This window comes from Orbicella franksi, chromosome 2 (genome assembly GCF_964199315.1).
Source record: "Orbicella franksi chromosome 2, jaOrbFran1.1, whole genome shotgun sequence".
Classification (NCBI taxonomy): domain Eukaryota; kingdom Metazoa; phylum Cnidaria; class Anthozoa; order Scleractinia; family Merulinidae; genus Orbicella; species Orbicella franksi.
In genome coordinates this window covers 11,845,408-11,872,286 of record NC_138146.1, presented here as the reverse complement: position 1 = coordinate 11,872,286, position 26,879 = coordinate 11,845,408, and the positions used below count along the sequence as shown (strand labels likewise).

Below are 26,879 nucleotides of genomic sequence, written 5' to 3'. Positions count from 1 at the left end.
CATCTTATTCAAGGCCTGTTGGAAAAAACGAAAAAATACTCCCCTCTCTTGTCCAAGTTCGTTATTCCTACCAGCCCAGAGAGCTTGAAGGCAGTGTAAAAAGAGCCACAGATCCAATCTGGTCTTTGAAGGTTTACAGCATTGAAAGATCTTTTACGAAACCGGATCAACCCCTTCTCTACTATTTACGTGATGGTCCCCAGCGCGGCTTCGTGCATGAAGAACTGCTCGTTGTCCCTCCAAACACACAATTACCCCCTGAGCAACTTTGAAACTTCGGTTTCCAACTCTCTAAGTTCATCATCTGTGAATGAAGGCAATATATCCATGTAGATGTTGTACCAATAAGCTTTTGTACGGATACCATCGTCACTTATCCATCGCTTCGAATCAAATGGTGAAAGGGAAATTTTGTTTAGATGCATGTCATAGATCTCGTGTCCCTCGCTTTGAAGAATGTTCATTCCATGCGTTAACTGCTTCGCACCAAAAAAGCATTTCCTTGTACTGTTCATGCATTATTTGTTTCTTGACAACGTTCTTTTTTACACCCTTTGCTTTTTTGATATTTTTTTCGTCCGCCTTCAGGATAGAGTACATTTTCGGTCTCAGACACACACACTCTGCTATTGGGGTTCCGGCACATTTGTCTTTCATTTTGCCCAAGACCTTTTTGTTGGTGTTTGAGTGGAGTGGATGCTCCTTCGGGTAGTCGCTCGTATCATACAGATTTTTGTTCGTTTTGATGTCTTTGTAGACGTCATCCGTTTCGATCTCAAACAGAAGGCTGTCGGTGTCTGTGTACAAGAGCTCGCACCTTGAGCCGTATTGTTTTTAGCTCGTAAAAGAAGTCGTACATCAGGATCTTGCTGTTGTCAAGGATCATCATCCCCGTGTAGACCGGCTTGTTGAGAAGGAGCTTGCTTTTTTGCATGTCAATTCCAACCAGGTCATTTGAAAAGAAAACATGCCTTGAGAACAAAAGGCTGACAACCAATTTCCTTATTTTCTTCATCTCATTGGTGCGCACTATTTTTATGTCAACACAGTTACGCAGGTTTTCCATGGTTTTGCCAAAAACTGAGTTATTCATGAGCTTGTAAAAGTTCTTTTCAAAGTCACTCTTTGCGTTTTTTTCTGAATTGTGTATTCATCCTGATGTACGGCTCCATCCAGCATTCTTGTTCGAACTCCAACACCCTGTGCACGTGCTTCAGTTTCATGCCCTGCTTCAGATAAAACTGCAAGTTTCTGTAATGCACGACGTAGTTGCTTTTGTCTTCAAGTGTCAGCAGCAGCTTCTTGCTGTCCGGGGGTTTCAGCTCCAGGTCTTTCATCAACCTCTTTTGGTAGGCCGACATCCATTCCTTTTTCATGGCCTTTTTCTCCGGCGCCAGGGGATAGCTGTTGTGCTCCTCATGCAGTTCTGCTGGATATTCAAGATGAACCTCAAGAATCCACCCATTCTTTGCATTTTCTTTTTTCTTCAGGATCTCCTCCTCTGTGGGCATAACACGTTTCCATTTGAAATCTCTTTTCGGGAGGGGCTTGCTCATTGCCCATCCGTAAAGGTTGTTTGCGTCGAGATACATGATGTATTTTTTTGGCTTGCTGGGGTCATATCCCGGTACTAGCAGGTTGTTTGCATTTGCGTATCTCTTGCTCACCATGGAGATTCCGCCCTGCATTCCCCTTTCCACGAATAGATGCATTTCAAGGTCTGAATAACTCAAGCTCGATCCCCGTCTTTTTCAGGAGCGTGTCCCAGCTCAGGCCTGGTGACGTGAAATAATGCGCCGGATCTAACCCATACTGCTCTTGGCACAGGTTTCGGAAGTTCTCAAAAACATCCGCAAGAAGTGCGACATCCGTTTTCACATAAAGGTCGTGATAATCGCCCAGCGTTTTGCATTCAAAAGCCTCCCAGACGGTCTGCGTGTGCGCGTACTCTTCATCTGTTATGTGCTCGTCATTCAGCTTGCTGTAAAACTTCTCTTTGTCCAGAAGCCTTGTCTCGCTAAATCTTTCCCATGAGTCCATGTACTCGTAAGGGTAGATCCCTTTTTTGTAAAGGACGCTGTCTTTTGAAATCGTTGATGTTATTTTCAATGACTCCTTCGGTGTTGCGCTTACAAGTGAATCAAGGCTTCCTTGCAAAAAGTTCAAGCTGTCAATGAAACGCAGACCTCTGACTGAAAATGTGATATATTTCTCCATGTTGTTGGCGACGCATTTCACCTCTTTCTGCAGCTGCAACATCGCTTGCATTAAATGGTGCACGTCGTAGCCCCTCAGGTTGTGAAATACAACTGGTATTTGGTCCGTCTTGGGATTTATTCGCAATTTCTTTTTGCATTCGTTGTGCACGGTTCTGCAGTACCTGCCCGTTATGTGGCAATGGTCCTTTACTGCGTCTCTGAAGTTTTTCTGAAGTAAAGGGTTTCCGCAGTACTTACAATTTTCCTGTGATTTTGCTTCCAACTCATCTTTTTTTGTCTGCCAGTCTTTTTAGCCTTTGAACACCCCATTTCTGCTCTTTCTGTGCCATGTAAAAACATTTTTTGTGGCCTTGGCCCCAATATGCATTTTTCACTGCCTTCTTCACTGGCTTCTTCGATGTTCCAAACAGGCAAAGAATCTAAGAATTCGTCTTTTGTCAGACTTTTGTTACAAATGTGGCAATCAGGTGCTTTTTTGAATTTTTCCCAGTCTTCATCCGCCATCACAATCGGCTTTGGTGCGGCCAAACTCTCTCTTATTTTCACCTCTTCCTGCAGAATGTCGCTTAAAAATGTTCCCACCGCGTTTTCGCCCCTGTAAACCTTTGACCCTGAAACCTCTCTGTCGCTTGTCACAACCATGTAAGAATACCCGCATGCCTCGTGCCTTTCGGACTTCTCTGTGTAGCTTGTTTGCTCTCTCTGGCCCACGCTCACAGCCCGGAATCTTTCTGACTAAAGCCTCGAAGTCCGCATAAATAACGTAGGGCATCTTCATCTGTTTGTGATGATTTTGGAAGGAAAGGGTGTTTTTCCCCTCCTCTGGCATCTCGATCCTTGTCGGCCTGCCATTCACACCATTGCAATATTTTTTGTGGTCCTCAAGCAAGTTAGCTTTTGTGAAACGCGACAAGCACATCAAGCAATAGTGAGTTTTATTATTCAATGACTTATCAAACAGCGGAGCGCTCACCCATTTTACACAACAGTAGTGCTGTATTTCCCCTGACTCAATTAGTATCAGGTTTACCTGCTTCACGTTCTTTTCTTCTCTTCTGCCACTAAGCCTGAGCGGGAACACATTTTTGTTTTCATAGCCAAATAAAGTTATTGCGAGGTTTTTGTTTTGAGCCTCAAGCTTGTCTATCTGTTTTACCGGTGTTGGGAAATCGATGCCTTCGTAGTTAATACCGTTGTTAACCGAATATTTGCTTGTTCTTTCTGCGTGATTCCCATCTTTTGGAGGAAATAAAGCAGCTCTGATAGTCCACTTCAGGCATTCGTTGTCTCTGTTTTTCACGTTGATTATTGCCTTCTTGTTTGCCAGCCAAGCTGGAAGAGGCAAATAGGTTCCTCCAGGAATTGGTATATAGATTTCCACATCCACGTATGCGATCGTTATCCCTACTAATACCCATCCTGATCCTCTCGCTGACCAGTGCTCTACTTCTCCTTGTGTGATTCCGATAAATTCGTCGAATTTTTTCTCCATCTCCGCCTTATCTGCCCTAATGAAAAGGTACGGTTGGTTATTTTTGCCATGAAAATAGTGCATTATTTCTTGCGTTTTTCCGTCTCTTTCTATTGAAAACTTTGCTTCTAACGCAAAGCTCACTTTTGCGCTTTTTAACCTTTGTAATTCTTGTTCTACCAAATCCGCGAACTTTTCTTTATTTTCTCTTGCGAACACTAAGATATCACTCCTGTCTGGATTTCTTTCGGATACATACATACAGATCTGGGGAATTATACTGGTATGTTTGGAACCCGCCGAATAATGGGGTTTTTTCCGGTTCTAATGGTTCACGTTGGTTTCTTTTTTCACTCATAGGTATTGGGCCGTAAAACATTTGCAGAACATCGGACGAATATCTTTCGGCAGCCATCCCGACGTATATACTGTGCAGATACTTCTTCAATAGGAAATATTTCTGGGCCACTTTTGTATATAATCAGTGCAGGCATTTTCGGTGTCACATCCGCGCTTTGTTTTCTTTTATGTTGTGTAACACACACATAGAGACTACTGGTTCTGGGTACAGCATGTGAACAAATAACTGTTTTCAGCTGCTGAAACGACCCCCCACGGTTAAAGCTGAGCCTTGTGTGAAGCTTTAACGGTGGGGGGTCGTTTCAGCAGCTGAAAACAGTTATTTGTTCACAGCTGGCCCAGAACCAGTAGTCTCTATGTGTGTCATGCGAGGTCGTCGATGCCTTGTTTGAAGCAGCTAATTAATACCCGGCAACAATTACGTCTGTAGAAATTAATTTGTCATTTTTCTGCGCATGTGCAGTGAATGACAGAGAAAGAGTACCATAAGTATGCAAAAAGCCTGACCAAGCCATACAAATATGTGATTTGCATAACCAATTATTAGGGAAGCAAATGGCGGTGCTTTTGGATGTCAGGGTGGCCACCTGTGATTCCTAATACAGCATGTGAAGGCGCTTTGTTAGGAGTAGTGGGGGATGTCTTCCAGTAGATGGTACCCAGGTGAACCCGCTCCGGCCCTACTGGCAACAGGGGTGCTCAGAGATCCCTTGCTATTTCGAACCTCTGTCCCAGAGGTTAAATGGGAATGACAGCCGCCTTGTCAGTGGTAGGAGAAGTCCTAGCCAGGGCTAGGCAACAACAGCCACTGAGCACCCCCAACGAGGGTTTTGCCACCTTTGTTGGTCTGTCACACAATGTCAAGCGTGACAGTAACATAACTACAGGGTAGATAAAAAAAATTTTGCTCGAGGTATCTTTATATTTTTTTTGACAAGAGAATATTGGCTGATTATTTCAAAAGTGCCTTGACCGCTTCTTGTGGGTCTAAACTTTGCATTAATTCAACCGACGACTTTTCCAACAGATAGACCTCCTGTTTGCCGCTTTTCTCTTTATGTATTTTTACCAAGCCCCGGTAAGGCCCTTCTTTCCTTGCCTTTTTCAATCTCTTGTTTTTCATCTGGCTTGCATTGAGAAAACCATTCCTGCCACGTCCCATTTTGCTAAATACTTGCAAAGCTTTAATTGCTTTGTCTTAAATAGGGATAATGTATAATAGTGGCGTTTAATAAGTCCTCAAACAAAGACCCTCCCCCAAAGAAGGCAAGAAATGCTTCTTTTTCGTTATCTTCCATCTCTCCCATATACGCTTTAATAATGGCGTACAAAATTCTTGAATATCTTTCAGAACAATGAAGACCTTCAAGATACTCTTTCCCAAGAGCGGCAAATTTTCTTAAAAATTCTTTAGAACCTTTATACCTTTTCAAAAGATTTTTCATTAATATGAGTTCTTCAAACTCATTGACCTGCGTTTCTTCGCCCTTGTTCACTGACCTCGTGCTTGCAATAATACCAGCTTGCATACAAAGACTTGGTTTGTCCGTAGTTGTTTTATATTCCTCTTCTGAAAGATTATTCATGTTTTCAGATGACTGGTTGATAATATCTGCCATCGCTATACAATTAACTTGCAAACCTTCAATTAACTTTTTTCAGACAGCCTTTATTTTTTATGCTTGTAAACGGTCATTTTATGCAACATTTTACCACATCCTGGGCAGCTTTCTTCAGGAAGCATTTCTGTTTCCAAATTTTTACAACTATATTTTCTGTGCCTTTTAAGCGAGTTCAATGGAGTAAATCTCTTGCCACAGGCGTTGCAGCAATAATTTTTCTCTTTTTCTTGCTGTGGTTCAGGTTCAAGTTCGACTTGTTGATTTGTCATAACGTCAGGTAGATTTTGTTTGAGTTCTTGAAAATCCTCTTCCATGAGTATGTTGTTTGCAAGCGACATCGTTATTCTACCTTCTGTCTTAAGTTCAAATACTTTTTTTCTATTGCGCATGTTAGAAAAAAGGTCGCCTTTAAGTATTATGTGTGGGGCGAAGAGCCTCACCCCCACCGAGTTCAAGCCTCCAGACATTCCTCCTCTCGACCGATTCGAAAAAACTGAGTAACTCTTTAAGTTCAGACAATGTCTTTTCGATTTGTTTTATATCGATAGACATATCTTGGAAAAGCTTGACGTCGATTGGGCAGTTTTCAATAAGCTTCAGCAGTAAATCACTTGTGGTTTTGAGTCGTTTTACCAGTTCCATTGCTGTCTCCATATACAAAAATATGAAACTGTTCAAAAGGCGCGCGCCCACAGTAGTATATGTGGTATTCGACAAATACTGGAAAATTGTTGTCGCCAAGGCAGCAAGGTGAGCGTGAGTCAAGCCGAGCCGTGGCGAGGCGTCAACAATTTTGCAGGTATTTGTCGAATACCACATATACTACTAGAGATTTTTCCAGTTTGGGCATGGTGCTTGTTTGGCCTAATCCACTCCCAGTGTTCAAAACACAAACATGACCAACTTACAATAGTCCCCAGTCAGCAGGTTTACTTAAGGGGAGTCCTGGGACCAGGGGTAGACTCTGCAATGCCAGCTTATGCGGTGAACCTGTAGAGGTGACAAAATTAATCGATTTTCTTGGGTAATTAGAAAAGAGCTGCTCTATTTCCCCCTTATTCACTGATTGTTTTGCTGTTGTTCATAATTATTCATTCCATCATCTTGTTCATGTAAAACAACATGACAGATATAGTGGCAAGAAGATGGCACAAAGTACAGATTGTTCTTGATGGGAAGCAAAGCGCATGGCACAAATTGTGGTTGCAGAAACGGAGAAATCTCCAATAAAAAAAATGGTAAAATCAAGCACACCAATGCTCAAACTTTTGTGACAAGTAAGGGTTGTAACTATAGCCCAGTTGTTCCTTCTCTATTTCCAAGGATTGTGCACTGACTCTGCAACCACAGCTTTACAAGGTTTTCATTTCTCCTAGGCTGTCTTCTGGTTTAGTCCTGTAATTTATGTAAATAAAATCTTAAATTAAAGTACATAAATATCTAAAAAACATGACAATGAATCAGAGAGAAGTTATAAATAATTATAGAAACACTTAACACCAACAGTAATTACTGTGATGGAAACAGATTTTGTTTCTACCAACACTTTTGTCTAAACTGGTGACCTCTTTAGTTGAGAAAATGATTGGTGTGACCGTGGTGTGTCTGAGTAAATGATCGAGGGTCTTTAAAAAGCCTACAGGAGCTTTCCTAGTGCTACAGGAACAAGACATTCCTACTATTGTTCATGTTTATAACATAATTTCATTTCTTATGATTGTCTTTATTCTTTCTACTGTATGTTACCCATTTCCCCTTTGGGAACTCTGAAGACCTAATGGCTACAAATAAGAAGCTTACACTGTATTCCAGATAAAGTGATCTGGTGTCAAGCCCTGGCTGGGGTTATTGTCTTATTCTCATGCAAGGTACTTAAGTTTCAGGGCCTCTCTTCACTCAGGTGTACAAATGGGTATACTGGAGAATAAATTCTGGGAGGTACATGTAACTTGCACACTTTCATCAAATTAAAGGGGAATTAGAACAAATGCTCCTAGTTGCTTCATGTTGAGGAAATTGCAGATAAGGGCTAGCTTGTTAGGTTACTCTGGAGCTGTTCAGTAAGCAAGGCAAAGGTTTGTGGCCCAAATTATGGCATTGTTTTTCCAGTCTCCAGGACCAGTCACATGATCTGAGTATGATTAACGCTATAGTAACAGTCTGTAATAATTATTATCAGTTCACCACAGGGTGATTGTTTTCACCCTTTTTGAAAAAAACTAGTAAGTAGTAGTACTATACATTGCAAGTTATACACAAAAACTAGTGAAAACCAGGACTTATGGAACTTCAAATGAAACTTAGCTACTTGTTGAAGCAATTTGAATCCAGTATGCTAGTTGCCTGAGTAACTTTTAAACAGCATGCAATGGAACACTGTTAAGTTGAAGAGGGAAGAACTTATTCTTGTTTTGATGTTAAGTGCCAGTAAACACAATTAATTCATATGATATGACTGACACACTACTAACAAAAAAACTGAAGTGGCTGTTTAACTATATGTGAGTTAAATGTGAGGTAATTTCAAGGTTAGTTTCAAGGTTTTTAGTGCTGTTTTTAATATTGAGTGCTTGTTTGTGTACTTACCAAGTCGCTTGCAATTTAAGTAGGGTTCAGTTATTGTAAGAGTTCTAGTTTCTCATTTGAATCAATGTTGATACCATTTTATCATTAGGTTTGGTTGGGGCAAGTCCCCTAGCAACCACTGTATATACTGAGGACTCAAACATGCCATTGTTAGCTCTGTGGGGTCAGATTTGCTGTCGTCTAGCTGCTAGACCAACTTGTGTGGAACAAGTTCAGATGAGTGGGTTCCTTGAAGTACAGGTACAGTTGTGCAGATACAGATCGCCAACAGATACGAGCCAACCTTTTCAACTTGTGAATTGCAAGTTACAGGTTGTAGTGGGGGATCAGACTATGCAAGTTAGAGTATCATTTGTTACTTTTTTCGCAATTCCACTGTTTTGCAGGTCATGTATAATTTGACATCTCTAGGGCAAAGTGTTACGTTTGAGCATACATCATGTACAGTGAAAAAGATGTTGCGAAGGAGATTAGGAAAGGGTCAATTCAAGTTACGAAAAGGTTGGCTTAGATCTGTCAACATTATCTTACAGTGTTGGGAACAGTTTTTAAATAACCTTTCTGTTGTGAACTTGAAGTCTAGAGGAAAATCTTTGTGAAAGTTTACTTTCAGAAGCATTATTTTCAGCAACAGAAGCTTTGGTTGTTGCTTATGTCTAGTTCACAGTAATTACATAATGATATCAATAACTTGGTAACCAATCGATCTCAAAAATTTTGGTTGTCACGTGACTGTCCGTACGTCGGTACACCAGGCCTCATTTCTTGAAAAATAAGAGAGTAGCACATAGTACATCTTTGATATTGGACATCCATGTTATGATTAATTGATAGCTGTCAAAACTTGGTATCCGCTGACCAGTATCACGCGACTTTATCACGAGCTCAGGTCAAGAGCTCATCGAGGTCGCGGGTTTTTTAAGTTGACCGCTGACCAGGCACTGGGTTTTCGATTGGATCGCGGGCTCAAGCCAGGTTATTACTCTGGAGGAGAGGGAGGGAGTACATGCAAAGGCAAAATTGCGGCGCAAATTAAAACCCTGACGCGTTGTTGACTTTTCTTCCGACATATTCCTTGCACAATCGTCTCTTGGAAAGTCCCTGGTATATTGCATACGTAATTTCAACGATCTTGGGCACACTCACTAGGTATGGTTTGTCAAAATGTAACTAGAAAAAATAGTGAAATCACACACTGAACAAGCACATGCTCACAATTGATCATTTTTCTGATCCAGAGGGGAAAAGTCCTCTTTTCATCTATGGTTATTTATTGTAATCAGGAGCTCCGCTTTTTGGCTTGGCTAAATCTATATATTAATGAAAAAGAAGAATGTTGTGTCATTATGTTTGCGGTGTGAACATACTGACGTAATAGTATTATTAATAACAGCATGAACATGACGACATAAAAAAGGATCTTTTCCTTACAATGTATGCCGTTATATATTTTTTGTGTTCACATTACTCACATAAGTTTTGGCGAATTTAAACGATTCGACAGCAGCATTTATCGCAATCTGAGGGAACTGTCCTTGTTTATTAACACGACTTGGCTTTGGGATGATAACCGTGGGAACAGCTACATTTTGATTGCATTTGTTGATTAGTTCCAGTCGCGACAGATAGCTCAGTCTTTATCCGGTCTAAATTTTATTGTTTGGAATCGGTGGAAAAGTACTCTGAAGGCAAGATCCATAAGACTACTTTATTCATCAGGGGAAATACTCGAATTAGTCACGAAACGAACACGCGACTGCAAACGCTAGCTTAGAATAATGTACGTAATTTAAATATTCAATGAAACTTGAGAGACTACAGAAACTGGCAGCGTCACGCAACGTATCAACAAATCGTGACCTCTTCACTAGCATGGACTTTGACACTATGCGTATCTGACTGTAAAACCTCGGTTGCTGCTGAAAAATGTTGATTTTAGTAATAGACAAAGGTTGAAAGTCAGCTAGTGAAATCATTCATTTACGATATATAATTATATATTAAAGTGAGAGCGTCGAACGCGCTCTCATAATCTCTGATCACTACTAGTATATTTTTTATGTTCACATTACTCAGATAAGTGATAACGTTCTTATGTCATTATGTCACTAATGTAAACCAGGCCTTATTGTGATAATATGGGACCCTGCTAATTTGCACTCACTTATTTAAAATTCCCCGTTATTTCGAACTCAAAACCACTGGGATCTACTTTTCAGGCATTTACGTTCAGTTATTTTGAACTTCTGCTATTTTGAACTATTTTCCCCGGATCATGAGAGTTCAAAATAGCGGGGTTTGACTGTCTTACCCTTTGAAACATCAGTGTTCTTTACAAAATGAGTAATTCCATATTTTATGCAAAGGTTCGCTCATATCAATCATCACTTGATTAATTCCACTTTTGCGAACGTTATAATCAGACTCAGTTTCAAAACTTTAATCTACCACAGACAAAGGTTAAAAAGGATTCATCCAGTTTTCTGTTAATGAACATGTTCGTGCCTACTGACATGTTCACAGGGCTGTACAATCTTTCCAATCAAGTGACTTCTATTAAAGAAATAGAGCAAAACAACACAGTGGCAGACGAAAGTGAAGAATGATCATCGCAGTAAATTTTCCAATTTAAGCAATTGGAAAGAAGAAGCTCTGATTTTTTTTTTAGGCTTCTTCTTTCCAATTGCTTAAATTGGAAAATTTACTGCGACGATCATTCTTCACTTTCATCTACAACCGCAGTTCATATATGAATTATTTCATATTTACTTCACATCATTTCACTCCCCACGGGAAGATATGAACTCAATTAATTGACCTCGCTCCCAATGTGTGGCTTCATAGCTCAGTTGGTAAAGCATCGCACCGGTATCGCGGAGGTCACGGATTCGAATCCCGTTGAAACCCTGATTTTTTTTCAGGTTTCTTCTTTCCAATTGCTTAAATTGGAAAATTTACTGCGATGATCATTCTTCACTTTCATCTACAACCGCAGTTCATATACGAATTATTTCATATATACTTCACATCACAGTAGCAGACGTTACATAAAAAACAACCACAATAATTGAGTGCATTAACATTCATTCAAAATTCCTGTGAAGTACGTATCAAGGCTTTTTGTATAAACTGTCCCACATACCTGCAGTTAAGTGGTTGTGTGAACAAAAAAGGTTGATTTCATTTAAACTGACAGTTCTCAATTTTACAAGAGTGCTTGAACTTAAACGTCGCAGACATTATAACCAATGTCGTGGGCGTTACACTGTAAATCACCGCCAAGTATAGAACATAAATCAGCTTTTCTGCATTGTCTTTGGTCATATAAAGCAAGATAGGTTAATTGCATTCGAGAGAACACAGTTCTAATCAGGCAGTGCGGAAAGATTCGAGTTTTTGTGTATGTATCTTTCTATGGATACCAATTTGGGCCCCCAAAATATTCTTCAGGGGCGAATGACATCATCTCCATGTTCGTCCATGTGCTTTCTTTCGATTGTTGTTCGATATTGCGGACTTTCGAGTGTCGAGGCAGCTTATTGTGGACTGTAGCGGATAAGCTGTTTATTTAAATTTCGAAGTCATTGTTAATGGCATTTAAAAACCTTGCAGACATGTCTTCGCGAAACGTGTACAACTTTTCGTACGAACAGAAAGCTGTGGTTGGGCTGCATGTTGTGAACCCTCATCTCTTCGACCAAAACCAAAGCTGCTTTCTACTGAATAAATCAAAGGAGGAAATGTGTAGTTTCACTTCGCTGGCCTAGATTGCTGTGTGCAAAATATGTAACAAAAACCAAACAAAAGTGTTTACATAGGAAAAGAGTTCAACTCCCACAGGATTGCTTTGGTACGCTAACGTGTCCTCTGTTTCATTGTTTCGGAAGTGAAAATGCCCTGTAGCTGTTCCCCCAAAGCCAAGGCGATTCAAAGTCATGTTCGTAAACAGAATAATTGTCCTAGTTTTGGTAATACAGGCACGTCGTCTCGCATACCGACGGAACAGGCATCGTTTGTGTTGATTTACACAGTCAGTATAAAACACGGACTGCAGACTACGGACTGTAGACTGCGGACTGCGGACTGCGCACTACGAACTGGGTATAAAACATGGACTCGGGTATAAAACGCGAACTGCGGACTAAATGCAGCCTACCAACTGCAGTCCGTGTTTTTTACTGACCGGTCGTAACTAATATTACGTAATACATGTGTAAGCGAGAACAAACCATGCATGTGCTTTCGATCAATTCATTTGTTTTTGCCCCTGCTGGAGAGAGGCCAATTTCACGCCTACCTAACAGCTCAGGCCCAAAATGCTGTTCCTAGAATTTCTGCTTTTTTAACATACTGAACCTACCAAAACTTGAACGCACTCTTTAATCTACGATTACTGCTAGTATTTACTGTTGTTATGGATGAAACTGGTTACTATTTCATGTAAAAGCCATGAATTATCACAGCACAGTTTGGAGGACACAACATGGCTTTTACATAAAGTACCAGCTACATTTGAGCATGCTCTTTACATTCTGAGCCTGGAAACATCTGCTTGTCACCAGAATAATAAGTTTTTTTCTGTCAGAGAATAGACGAAAATGGCAGTTTTGTTGAATTCAAGGTCCCTTCACAGAGTTTGCACAACTACTTATCATTGGCCTAGACAAGGGAATACAAAAGAGACCACTTTTCAAACATTTTTTCTGCTTCTGTTATTGATCCTCACTTTATCAGTTGACCATTTGAAATTCCAAAGCAACCAGCTGTGGAAAAAACTCTTGAACTTAAAAGGAAACATGAAAGGGTGTAACAACTGTTGGAAATGACTGTGTTCATCAGAAATATAGCAGAACCTCTTCTATTGCTGAAATTTGAGAATAGTTCCCAAGCGTCTTGAAAGCTGTTATTTGTTTCAAAATGTTTGTCACGTGAAACTAGCATGTCTAGAAGGACATAATGGTCTTGGGGTGTAATGTTTTGGCTTTTAGGATCCATTTCAAAATGTTTTAACTCAAAGTTCAAGAAATGTAACGTCCGCGATGTAACATCCAGAACAGTGTTTTACTGTCATTATTTGGTTGAAGGGAGTCATTTGCATGACACTCAAAATGAATAAGTTCAACCACTAGCTATCTTCAAATCCACAGCACAGGAATGGGTACTAAATTGGCTCCTACTTGTGCTATTTTTTTTGTCATTATTGTTATTATTTTGAAGCCAACGCTTTGGAAAATGCCCCATTTTAACCCCACACTTGCCTACGATATGTCAATGATATTTTTATCTGGACTCAAGGTCTGGATTAGCCAAAAATTTTCATTGATTGTCAACAACATTCACCTGCCATTAAATTCACAAGTTCACACACATCTACTAATGTAACTTTCCTTGACGTTAATGTCTCTTGAACTAATTATGGTAGCATCTGTTCTGACCCCTACACTAAACCCACAGACAAACACCAACATCCACTCTATCATTCATCTTGCCATTCCTTTCAGTCTAGCACTCTGTCTACAACATATTGGTTCTACATAGGCAACATTTAATACCCATGCAGCTCAACTTGACGCTCGACTTACCGCTTAACCTCCTCAATCGAGGTTACAACTGTAACTTCCTCACCAAGCAAATACAATGCGCCGCTGACATCCCCTGCAGACTCAATCTACAAACCAAAGACTTCAACAAACCTAAACATGTACCATTTATAACTACTTTTAATCCATCACTTCCCCACATTTCTAATATTATCAAAAAACATTACAATTTGCTGCTAACTTCTAACCGTTGCAAACGCGTTTTTTGGTATAATTATGCCTGTTGTGGCCTTCAGACTCTCTCCCAACCTTGGTGACTTCATATTCGACTGAACCCCAACTCACCTATGGGTCTTTCCATTGTGGTAAACACTTTGCTACTTGTCCCCACAAGTAACTAACTTCCTACACCTTCTTTTCTACTGGGAAAACGTGCCCCATCAAATCTAACCTGACTTGTGACACTAAAAACCCCATCTACATGATTCATTGTAACCACTTTAATTTAGGGGAGACTAAACAACGACTTAATGAACACCGCTGTACTATTAGATTGTCAACAGCCCTCCATTTTCAATCGTTGAAAGGGTGGATAGAATCGGGAGAGAATTGGACACCAGTGCAAAATGGGAGACTTGACAGGGTAGAGGGTGGGGACCAAGAAATATATAGGGACTGTGACCGTGGAGTGTGGACATCTTAGGAAAAAAGTGAATTCCCTGTTTCTCCAGAAGCAAGAAATTCCCATTGGTTGAAGTGCAACAAACGTATCATCACCTTGACAATGGCTGATCACGGTTGCATCCAGGCGTGTTTTGTTGTTTGCAGAAGTTGTTATCACTGACACATGCCATGCTTCGTAATAGAGCAGTTGTTAGAATCCTGTTTAGAGAAATTTTCACATGTTGCTTCGCTCGGCGATAAACAGAAAGAAGCTGTTGTTCATCATCTTTGGTCTAAGCACGTTGTCACGGGATATTTTTTGCCTCGCCAAAGATCTACGAGGTGAATTAGACAATCTCTTAAATCGCTCATTGCCTTACCTTTATGGTGATTCTACGCCTTCTGTTGGTACGCACTGTGGACCTATTTTTGAGCCATCTCGTGATTGTGCACCCACCATTGCACCCGCCTTTGCTGTATATCAAATAGTCTCTATTTTTGGGGGCACATATATTTGACTCCAAACATGAAAGAACAGTTTGATCGCTTTGACAGCCATTTTGTTCATCATGATCGGGCATGTTGCCCCTCTTACAGAAGGATATTGTTTATGACCTAACAACTGACTGACTGAGCGAGGGAATTTTTTCCTCAACTAACTGCTACATGTATACACCCCCCTATCTACATGCATGCTATCACTCGTTAACAGTGATGTATTTTTCTGTCATTTCTTTAATTGCTTGGTTTTTCATGTGCATTGTTTTTAGAGAATGATTGGCAACCAGTCTTCATGGTGTCGACTTTGGTGTGTTTTGAGACATGGGAGAATTAAATGCTGGAAAAGTAAAGAGGACTTTGATGAGAACGAACTGGTGGAGTGTATAGAAATCAAGCCAGTAAGACTTGCTTTCTGCTTTTTAGTATCAATCATTGTTTAACTCTGTCACACAGAGATTGAATATTGAGCAGAAGTGGTGGAAGCTCAAAATTATTTGTTCTCATGTATTTGTTTTTTATCACCCTTAGTTATTGTATCTAGCTAAAAGAAGACATTTATTCAAAAATCTGTCCCTGAATTTTACTTGAATCATTCCCCCCATGACTGCAGAACATGGCTGCAAAAATATTAATAAGTGGAAACGAGAGCAAAACGAGAGCATCCATGGACATAATGGAGCTTTTTTTTTAAAAAAGTAAAACTTGCTCCAGGATAGTTCTACTTCAAAGTGGTCTACACCCTGATACAGCTGCAGCACTGCTCAAATGTAAGTTACCACCTTTGGTCTCGTTTCTCTCGAGATATAACTTGTTTCTCTCGAAGATCACTGAAGCATTTAGTTGCTGCCGCAGTGACTGAGCCTGGAGCGAACGAACGAGGCAGCTCTCTAGTCGGGAATAGGTCACATTGTAGGGCCTTAAACACGTTTTTGCGAAATTCAAGGGATTGTGGTTGCGGTAAGATCAAAGGCGACAGGTTCAACCTCAACATTTTTCAGACTGTCAATATTTTCCTTGAATCTCTTCCTTATTGTCTTCAATGTGGCAATAATCCCACTGAAAACGAGTGGGCAGCCTTTGCAATGATATTTATTTAAAAACTCTGCATAAGAGAGGAAACAGGTCTCGTCTTTTATAAGAGACTCGATTGTCAAAATTCCTTTTCCAAGCCATTCTCGAAAATAAACAGGTTTGCGATCAATTCTTTCAAAGAATTATTCCAGAGACGCTGTGTTTTATAATGCTGTAAGGAACAAATGTTGTTATAATTCACCTCGGCCCAAATCAGCAGTATTTCGTTAACGAACATATCAGAAGTTTGGAAGTGGGTTTTGGTATCTATGTTTTTTAGTATCTATTTTCTAGGTTACCCAAAAAAACAGCTTCCCCACCGTATCTGCCAAGTTCTAGGTCAAAGAAGAGTTCCCACTTTCTCATCTTTGTTTTATCAAGATATTTTGGATCCAGATAGTTTTTAAAGATTTATTGAATGAGAAAAGATCAAAGATTTTAAGCCCACCATCGCTGTACTCGTTAATTATAACGTTTCTTTTAATCTTATCGGGTTTCCCGGCCCATAGGAAATGATAGAAAGCTTCATTCAATTCTTCGATAGCTTGGTGGTTTGTTTGAAGAGGAGAAAAGACATTAACCAGCTGGGAGCCGACTAGGCTTTTTAATATAGTGATTTTTCCAAGTACGCTTAATCTTCGTTACTGCCGGTTTTTAAGTACGTTCTGGACTTTTTCCGTTTTTTCTTTGAAATTCAGATTTATAGTTAGTTCAGGTTTTATTGAGAGCCAAACTCGTATTGTTTTAATTTTGAACTCTTGCTATTTGAAATCTTTTTCTGGACACAAGAGTTTGAGCTTCTTGCCTTTGAACCTGTCCATAACGCTTCCGTTTTTTGTTATTAAGTCTGAGACCAGATATCTTGCTGAATTTTTCTATAACGTCTAGCGAGGCTTCAAGCGTGTCTTTTGAGCCGTCTAAAATTAGTGTGGTGTCATCTGCATATTGACTTAATTTGAATTCATTTTGACTGATTGAAATGCCTTTAATGCTAGGGTCGTGTCGAATTGCGTAAGTTAGAACTTCAACGGAAAGAACAAATAAATATAGAGATAGAGGGCAGCCTTGTCTCACACCTCTTTCAATTTTAAAACGTTCGCTCATCCACCGTTGTTTATTGCGCAGCTTTCAATATCACAATAAAGAGTTTGTATCCATTTTTGGATCGAGGGGCCGCAGCGATAGTGTTGTAAGGTTTTTTCAGTGAATGGCCACTCGAGTATGTCAAAGGCTTTTTCGAAGTCTAGAAGCAGAATCAAACCAGTGATATTTTTGTCAGCGGTGTAGTTAATGATGCTATCGATCAGACGTATCTTTTCACCAATAAACCTGCCTTAAATAAATCCTGTCTGGTCGTGGTTGATGAGGTTTGGGAGAGTAGCTTGGATTCTATATGTGATTGACTTTGCGGCTATTTTGTAATCGCAATTTAAAAGAGAAAAGGTCGCCAGTTTTTTAAATTTTGAGGTCTGTTTCTTTCTTGGGAATAAGTTTATTACTCCTCAACTCTGAGTTATTGGTAGTTTACCGATCTCGTGTGCAAAGTTAATCGCGGCAATAAGAGCGTCTGAAATGTCGCACCAAAACATTTTATAGAACTCTGCTGGTAGTCCGTCTGTTCCAGGAGTTTTGCCGTCAGCTATTTGCTTCAAGGAAGAGAGACATTCTGTTTCTGTAAGTGGGCCTTCACAGGAAGTTTCTTCTACTTTTGAGAGATGTACATCCTATTCTTCCGGAAAGAAAGATTTGATGATGGATGGATCTTGCCGATCAGTCAGTTTTTTTGTGTATAAACTTCTATAAAAAGAAAGGCATTCCTTTAATATCTGGTTGTCCTTTGTAATAAAGTTATGCTTGTTTATTCTCAGCTGGCTTACTGATAATAATAATAATAATAATAATAATAATAATAATCGATATTTAAACAGGGTGACCCCTTCAGTCGCAGGACTGGTATCAACGAGGGCCCTGTATAACGTAAAATAAAAAGAGCATGTATAAATAATATATATGTATAAAAAACTAACTACTTTAAAAGATACGCTGAAATTGTTCCTTGTTTATAATGTCTTTTTTCCAGATTAAGGAAATATTTGGTATTTTTCTGGCCTTCGTTGTACCATCGGCTCCGCGACCTCAAAATAGCGCCTTTTGTTCCATATTCTATCGTCTTTTCGTGTTGTTCTTTTTTGCTCTTCAGTACATCTAAAAGTTTTTCCCATAATTGTCCTTCGATAATTTGGTCTTCCAGTGTTCTTTCGAGCGTGGCTATGGTCTTTTCTATTTTGTCGCCTGGTCGAATCTTTCTTTTTTCCTTTGTTTAACATAATTTAGTGATGTTTCTCTCACCTTTAGTTTTATCATTTCTCATAGGAGAGGGGGAGACACAGAAGGGTTGTTTGCACATTCACTTTTTGTTTCTTGGATCGTATTTTTGATTTTGGTGACATCATTATCTTTTGATAGAAAGACTGTATTTAATTTCCAGAATCCCGGGCCCTTAGGGTTTGAATTTGTCGCGATTTGCATGGTTATCATTGAATTTGGAAAGAAGGTGATAGTAGCTGCTTCCCTCATGTTGTGAGCAATTTCGTGCCATTGGCTGTTGTTGCCAAAATTCTTGGATCAATAGTTTGGCTCTTCTGGTTACTTGGACAGGAGTCCTATAGGTTTATAGCACTTCGACGATACTTGTAATACATTTCACTTGATAACCAACTGCTGTGTGGACTATCTGTACTTGCGGTCAGGGTAAGAATATCCAGAAAAGGATTCCATTTCAAACCAAGAATGATCACAATTTCATTTGAATCAGATGTGCCATCCTTTGCAGCTTCCTCTCTAAGTGACGAGCTATTTGAGGACCAGGAGCGCAAGTTGAAGTGGGCTTCATTCATGATTGAGCGGGCTTCCTTGTAGTAGGCAACTGTTTCTAGGTCTTGATTGCAACCTGAGATGACATTGTTGACATAGATATTCTCCTTCATATCTTCAGCCACAGTTGTGTTGTAGCTGTCTAGGTGGTGGTATACTTGGAACTTGCTTTCTGGCTCCTCAGGGTTAGATAACCAGAAAAATCTGGTTAAGTCTCTATCACCTTTGTCAAGGCCAACGTGGAAGAATGCCTTTTTGATGTCTGTCGTCAGGCCATAAGTGAAGGTACGGAGCTGCAGAATAATCAAGCATATGTTGTTAAGGAATGGTGGGCCAACAAGGAGACAATCATTCAGGCAGGGTGTGTCAGGTGAAGAGTGGAAGCTGCAGTCATAAACAATTCTGATTGCTGTTGTAGCTGAGTCTTTCTTAACTGTATGGTGAGGGACATAGTGGGCTTAGTGTGTGGGCTGTACAGCATCAACTCTCTCAATGAATCCTTGTGCTTCATGTTCAGCTATAATGTTCTCTTAGGTAGTCAGGAGTTGGGGTGTGGCAGCAAGACAAACCATTTGGTGTAGTTTGTCGGGAGAAAGGGGGAGTCATAGTTCCAAGGGAATTGTGTGTTGTAACTACCATCTTGATTTCTTGTGATCGATTTGTTGATGTAGTTTTCCAAGAACACTTCATAATCATTCTTCTCTGATGGTGGGGAGATGCCCAGGGCTTCTAGAGACCAAAATTTTTATAGGTCAAGTTCACAACAGTAGTGGAAGGTAGGCAGGATGGTGTTTGCAATGGTCCTGAAAGGAGGTAACCCAGTTTTGATTCAACAGCTGTTGGTTCATGGCCAAGGATAACTTCATCTTCAACTAGATCCCAGAAGTGAACCAATAAGAAGTGACACTTCAAAGCTCTTGTCAGACGTAATTGGATGTGCAAGTCTCAGTCCCCTAAGGCGAGGGAGGTTTTCCACACTTTGATGCCTGTGAGTTTGAAGTGGTGTGGCTATCTTTGCTACTAAAACATGGAGGGGGATTTTTTTCACCGGAAGGTGTCACAACATTTATAGTAGCCAGAGGTAGGTGTCTGACAGCTTATGTTTGTCCTCTAAAGGCTGATAGATGAACCTCTTCCTTTTCTGAGGTTTCTAGGCCCACTTGACTGGCTAGGGTGTGAGCGATGTATCAAGGTTGAGCCCCTTCATCAAAACGAATGTTGGCTTCACAAGCTATGTAATCTGTGTACACTGTAACTATAACTTGAGTAGAGGAACACTGAGGGGTTGATATTGATAAGTACCTCTGAAATTGGGGTTGGTTGTGATAGGGGGTGGCCCTGTGTTGAGCCTGGTGTGGTGATTTCCTCGACATTTGAGGCATTGGTATCTTGATTGACAGGCATTAGATTTGGGACCTCCAAGACAGTTTTTCCCTTTTGACAATAGGCCACGTTCGCTACGAGGCTTTCAGGACAAACCTCTATCTTTGATGGTGTTTTCTTTGTTTCCAAGTCTCTTTTGGGAATTGTAAGACAAAAGAAACTTTAAAAATTTACCATTTGACCCAACAATCAAATTGCTGTACATCATCATCTGACGAACCACAGAATTGCCTGGGACTCTGGATGACTCTGGAAAGCTGGTAAACTTAACTTCCAACAAACACCCCTTAACAGCAACAACTGCCGGTACAAAAATCTTATTGGGGACTAACAAACCTGACAACTGGGCCTCAAACAGACAGACTTAATTTGACTAATTATTGATGGACCTCAAACAGACCAACTTTATTTGACTAACATCAGGCGGATCGAAACTTCCAAGAACTGATTAGTGACTGCTGAGAAACGTTAGTGCCCTCCATGTGGCAGAAACATAAATTTAACCTGGAACGAAGATACTTATACTCGAGATAAATAGAAAAACTTTGGGTTCCTAGAACGTAAAATGCAACATTTTCATCATTGCAGGCGGGCGACTTAATATCATCAACAATTTTTTTATTAGAGTGCATTATTTTGTCAATTATTTTGTGGCCCACAATTTTTGTAATCATCTGTGAGTAGCCCGAAGTTGAAAAGTGGTTGAAGGTTGCGAGCTTGACACCAACACACTCATTATCCTCGACGACTGGGACGGACCAGAAGATTTTAAATTATCTTATATCATATTATGATAAAACGGCCATGGAATGCCGCTGCTTTCATCAGTGATAACTGCCTCACTTGTTCTTTGTTCTACAGATTTTATGTTATTAACAGAGCAGATTAAACCATTTTCCAACAAATCGTTCAAGTTTTAGATAGCCTTTTCCATCTGTTGAATTAACATATGCTAAGATCCACATTTCTCTAATAGGAAAATTTAAATCCTTCATACTTTTTTCCAAAACTCTGCTCTCTCGTAAGTAATGTGTGACGCCCACAACCCATACACACCTTATACGTATTCTTGATGCCCTTCCGACAATTCTTACATGGCTCTGTTACTGGTCCTTTTCGCAGTCTAGCAAGGTGTATGTACCAGGACTCCACCATACAACTTTTGTCACAAAGCTCTTTTAATTCAGTGAGTTTATAGTAAGCCACTTGCATCTGTTTTTCTTTCATTGTTTCTCTCTAAATGGGTACACCCAAAGTTGCAGATAACAAAAACATTCCCCAATATAATGGCAGCAATGACGGCTGTATGATACTGCGGCATTGATGAGTGGCGTGCCCGTGAGTTGAAATTTTATAGTATGCTAAAGCTAAGGGAATTCGTCTACTACAAAACCAAAACATTATTTAGAATCGCGGGGCATTTCTGAACAAATACCTGCAAGAAACTTGTGCTGTACGTCTGTAAGAAATAGGACTTCCTTCTCAAAATCGCCTAAATTACAATTTCTCATGTTTTAAACATTTCAAACAAAAAATAATTTAATATAAATTCTACCGAAAACCATTCCATGTTTGTTCTTTAACAACAATTCAGTACATCTACATGTATATATAAAATACTTGCTAAACAACCATTATCCTCATAATAACGGTTCATTCGCTCGTGATCTAGGTACAACTAGTTTTACCCAAAAAAATAACTCAAAAATTGTTGGGCAGCCACAGTGAGGCACATCGCTGTGCAAGTAAGCATTGAAGCTTGGGTTTGGTAAAGTTTGAAATAAAGTTATTGGGTCCCTTACCCTGCCATATTGAAAGAAATATTGTCCAGGTGTATGATGGCTTATATTTTGCCCAAATAAAACCACATAAATCACCTCTCGAACTGCCGCAACACCAGCTTGGTTGTCCTTACTCAACTAATTTCATTCAGGGAAGAGGATTCTAATTGCAGTGACCGAGTATATATATAGTTAGTTTTATTTGCTAGTTTTGGGTCTGTTCTAAGGTTTGACTGTTGCGTTGGTTTATACGAACTTGCATGGTAGGCTTAAAAGGTTAAATGTGTTAACGATGTCTTCTCTTGATTTATAATCAGCATATGGAGATAACAGACACAATCAGTCCTACCTTTCAGCACCGGCACATCCTTATTCTTACAAGTACAAGTTTAACGCCTGAAAAGGAGCCAGTGTTGGCATGTGAGTCAGATGAAGAATATGCATGCTGGAGGGATGCCTTGCACCAAGCTATTTTGGATGTTACAGCATGGAAAACAACCTGCCAACAAGAGATGAATATAGTTTATCCATCTCAACACAAACGTTCCTTTGTTGAGAACAAAACCTTATATGATTCAGTTGAGGTTCCACTGTCCTCTTTTGCTGGTGAGTTGCAACATTGCTCTTCTAGTTTTGTGGGTCTCCCATAGGCCCATAAGGAAAACCAGGAATCCGGAAACAGAAACAGAAACAGAAACAGACCTAGGGTAACCACCAAAACTTAGCGAGAGACAAATACCTTCTATGGTTCCGTCAATTCCAAGCGTGCTCATCTTCTCCCCCTCCCCCGCTCCCTTTCCCACACCCTGGCATTTGACATTTTGTTTTTATAAATTTGCAAATGCCCCATCGTGGGACAGCTGGTACATGCAAAATGCCTATCGTGGGGCCGTGGGAAAAGTGTTGTTCAAAAGACTAGGTACCCGGCAGTCAAAAATTTTGAACCATGAAGTTCTTGACTACAATGAACGATTTATTTTTTAAATTTATATCTATTATAAACACACTTTTTTAAAACTGGCCAACAGTTCTAAGAACTGCAAACTCCGCCTTCACTCAGTAGTTCTCGGTATCAACAATGTCACGCAACCTGTGGCTAACTTTCGTTGTGTTACAGTTATGTGCTCTTATGCCGAGACAAAATGAACAATTCAATGTAGACGCCTGATGTAATGTAATGTCATGTCATGAAATGAAATGAAGTGTGATGGGATGTGATGGGATGGGATGGGATGGGATGGGATGGGATGGGATGGGATGTGGATGTGGATGTGGATGTGAATGTGATGTGATGTGAATGTGATGTGAATGTGAATGTGAATGTGAATGTGAATGTGATGTGAATGTTACTGATAGTGATCGTGCACTTAGCTATACAAGCACTAAGCTTAGCTAGTTTACAGGCATGCCACTGAAACAAAGGAAACAAACATTTCAAATAAACGTAATGTAGTTCAAAATGCCGAGTGGCAGGAGGCAGACCAGTTGGCTATTTAGAAAGCGTGACCGAGGATTTGAACTCGGGAATACCGAGAAACAAATCGCGCTAGTGGCAGCGTGGAGGCCTTGAACCTGGGACCTCCGGATTACAACACCAGCGCCCTAAACCACTCGGCCACGCTGCCTCCTGTAAAGTTCGGAAATCCCTTGGTATTTCTACACAGAGGTTGGGCATTCTCAGCAGGGTCGAATGGAAATTTTGATGGGAAAACGGAAAGAATTTCTGACTGCCGGGTAAAAAATAGTTTTTTTGAAAAACCGTGCCCGTGAGCCACATAAAGTTCGGACAATTTGTGACTTGCAAACCCAAAGTATTTTTCAAAAATACATTTCCTCGTCAGTAATATAAGTCAAACCAGATATCAAAATAAGCTTGATTTTTCATAACTAACCTCTCTATAAAGAGGTCTCTTTTAATCTGTTTAATACGTGCTAATTTTCAGTACAACAGAATAAACAGTACTCTAAATAGCTCTAGGACTAAGTCAACAGACAAGTTAAACATAAAGTAATAACCACCAACAATGTGACAAATGAAGGCACAACAAATCTTAACTTACAATCCTCGGAAACATAATGCCCATGACATGTTTTCAGCACAATCCTAACTATTTGCATTTCTCGCTAGGCCCTTTTGTCTGAAACAACGAGTCACAAATTCAGAACTCTTCCCACAAATATTGTCAATCGTGCCATCCACCATCGCTGCTCACCTCGATTTTCTCGCACACGGAGGACCAGCATGAATTTATAGGATTGTTGATGGGGCACGAGCTAATTTCCAGTGGGTTAAATCTTGGAAAAAGAGTTTACATCTACGCTCTTTACTTGGGGTAAATCCTTCTGATGTTTAGTAAAGCAGGCTTACATTTTAAAAAAAGTCGTGAAGTGTAATCCTTCGTTTTTGACTGAATTGTTAAATGCCCCACCCCTGGGCAGCCTTTGCAACCAAATGCCACATAGTGGGGACCTACAACCTACACCCATAATGACCTACACGTAATGTGATAATGTCCTTTTGACTCGACAGAAACCGTTATAAATGATGGTAAACGTCAACCCCTGTGCGAACTGAAATCAATTCCGGCAGATTCCCCAAGCATTGAATGCACATATGACATCTGGCAAAAAAGAGACCCCCTAAACAGAAGCTTCAGAAAGGGAAAGAAGAAAGGAGCTGATGAGAATGTGTTAAATTATGAAACTACAATTTAACTCTTTATTCATGGATCCGGGAAGTAATCGTCGCAGAGAAAACAGTCGCACTAAAATAGTGTATTAGTGACAGCACCCCTCACCTCTCACCTCCTTGTCTTCTCTGTTTTCCTCCGTCAAGAGGTACGCCAGTCTTAGAGGAAATCACACTCTAGCTATACGTGAAGGAGCATGACTGTATATAGAATTAAGTGTAACCCATGTTCTTAAGTATTGGACTGAGTGTGCACATTAGTTGCAGTTTTAACTGTAGACTGGAAGCAACCTTTGAGTTGATCGTTCGCATGAAGGCAAGACTGCAGACTTTCTAACTGTCTAGATAAAATTTGATTTGTGATTTTCGCCGCGTCGGAAAAAGAATTCTATCCCAAAAAATTACACTTTACTGAAGTAGATTGAAAATAGACCAATTTCGATATATTAAAATTCAGCCTAAAACGATAGACCTCAGTACGAGGCTCTGGGGAATAACTATAGAGTTTGTGGGGTTTATTCCCTCGTACTGAGGTCTATTGTGTTAGGCTGAATTTTAATATATCGAAATTGGTCTATTGCGGCTAAAATTTCAGCGGAAAATAAGCATCTTATATAGCACGTAGCCTGAGAGAATTTTCTGGATGTATCAATCACTGTTCTCCTCTGTGTTATTGCACCACAATAAAACTCCGCGTGTAAGAACCTACATTTATTAAGTATGGCAAAATAGGTTCTTGTATTTTGGGGTAGTTATTGGTAATCTAGGCTAAGTAGGTCCTTAATTAGGTTCTTAATTTCTATAACGGAAATGAAGTTGTTGATTAGCAGAAAAGTAACTACACTTGCGTTTGGTCCTTAAATACAGTATTTATTCAAAGCTGTATTATGATAAGCCAAATTATGACACAAATGATTACAGAATGCACAGGTAGTGTTGTCTCTATAACGAGTTGTAAAATGAGTTGTAAAATGTAAGTGATAACCCTCTGTATACGAACCTGTTTGATCATGCTTGGCTAAACAGGTTCTTATATTTTTCGGTTTTTAAATTGCAAATTTCTACCAGCAGGTTCTTAAACTACTAGGTTCTTACATGCTAGTTTTTACCGTATCTCTCCCGGGGGACCAACCGCTGACCGGGCCCTGTTCACGGGCTAATTTAACAGCTTTGATTCAACTGTCTCTTTGCACCATGTGTAAAGGCGTGGAAAACTAGTCATGGAGGTCATAAAAAGTCTGAAGGTTGCGTGATCACACTTATCTTTCAGCTAGCTGGCCATTTCCCTAGCAGTGACGTAATCCTCCAAGTACCTTTATCTTAGTTGCAATATATATAATTCTACTGAACTTGCTTGAATGACGCAATAAGAGAGAGAATTATTCGGAAAACTGTAGTGAGATTCATGATTGTGGCGACTGGCGAAATAAGATTTCAAAAGAAGAATGACTTGATTTAGCGAGCTGCCTGAGAAATGTTGCAAAGTTGACACATTGTATGAATGACCTGGTCGTCTTTATTTCAAAGTCTTGCCCGGCCAAATAAGTTTGGTTTTTACAACGTAAATTATTAGTACTCGTTCTAGTTTTAGTAGTTTATACGCTTCAACAACTCGAAAAGGTAGTATAATCACACCAAAAGCAAATTTTAGCAGGACTCTTGCAAAGTATAGAAACGGACAGCGGATAGCTGAAAATAATAAGTAAATTAATTAATTAATTTTAAATTATTAAATTAAAAATGAAGGAATGGATTGTAGGCACACGGACAAGACTTTTTACTGGTTTATTGTGTCAACGAATTTTTCTGTAATACCCCGAGGCCGAGAAAATAAAATTATTATTGGATAGAGCGTTGCCTTTGGAATTGTCTTTGTTATGTCGATCGTTTCCCGCAAATTTCGCCATCCTGCCACATGTTCCAACCACACCAAAACCGCTGACACAACACACAATAAAAGCATTATTACATACTCTTCATTTCCTATGTATTGTTATTTTATTTTTTCAGTCTATTATTTTTACGTAATTATACAATTAACTATTCAAACTCGTTTATATATTGGATTTATTTTTTATGGTTTTGTGCCATCCGCCATCCGTTTCCTCGTTTTGCAGAG

At 39.8% G+C, this 26,879-nt stretch overlaps 1 protein-coding gene across 2 annotated transcripts in view; it reads left to right on the top strand.

Annotated features, from left to right (window-relative positions):
- LOC145478003 (rhotekin-like) overlaps positions 1-26,611 on the top strand; it is a 65,224-nt gene extending 38,613 nt beyond the window's left edge. For both annotated transcript variants that reach the window (XM_081455888.1, XM_081455889.1), the window contains exons 7-10: positions 8,347-8,498; positions 15,232-15,360; positions 22,389-22,677; positions 24,602-26,611. In XM_081455888.1, the coding sequence (XP_081312014.1) occupies positions 8,347-8,498; positions 15,232-15,360; positions 22,389-22,677; positions 24,602-24,786 (755 nt within the window). In that variant the 3' untranslated portion in view covers positions 24,787-26,611. The remainder of the gene's footprint in view (positions 1-8,346; positions 8,499-15,231; positions 15,361-22,388; positions 22,678-24,601) is intronic.
- Positions 26,612-26,879: the final 268 nt, after the last annotated feature.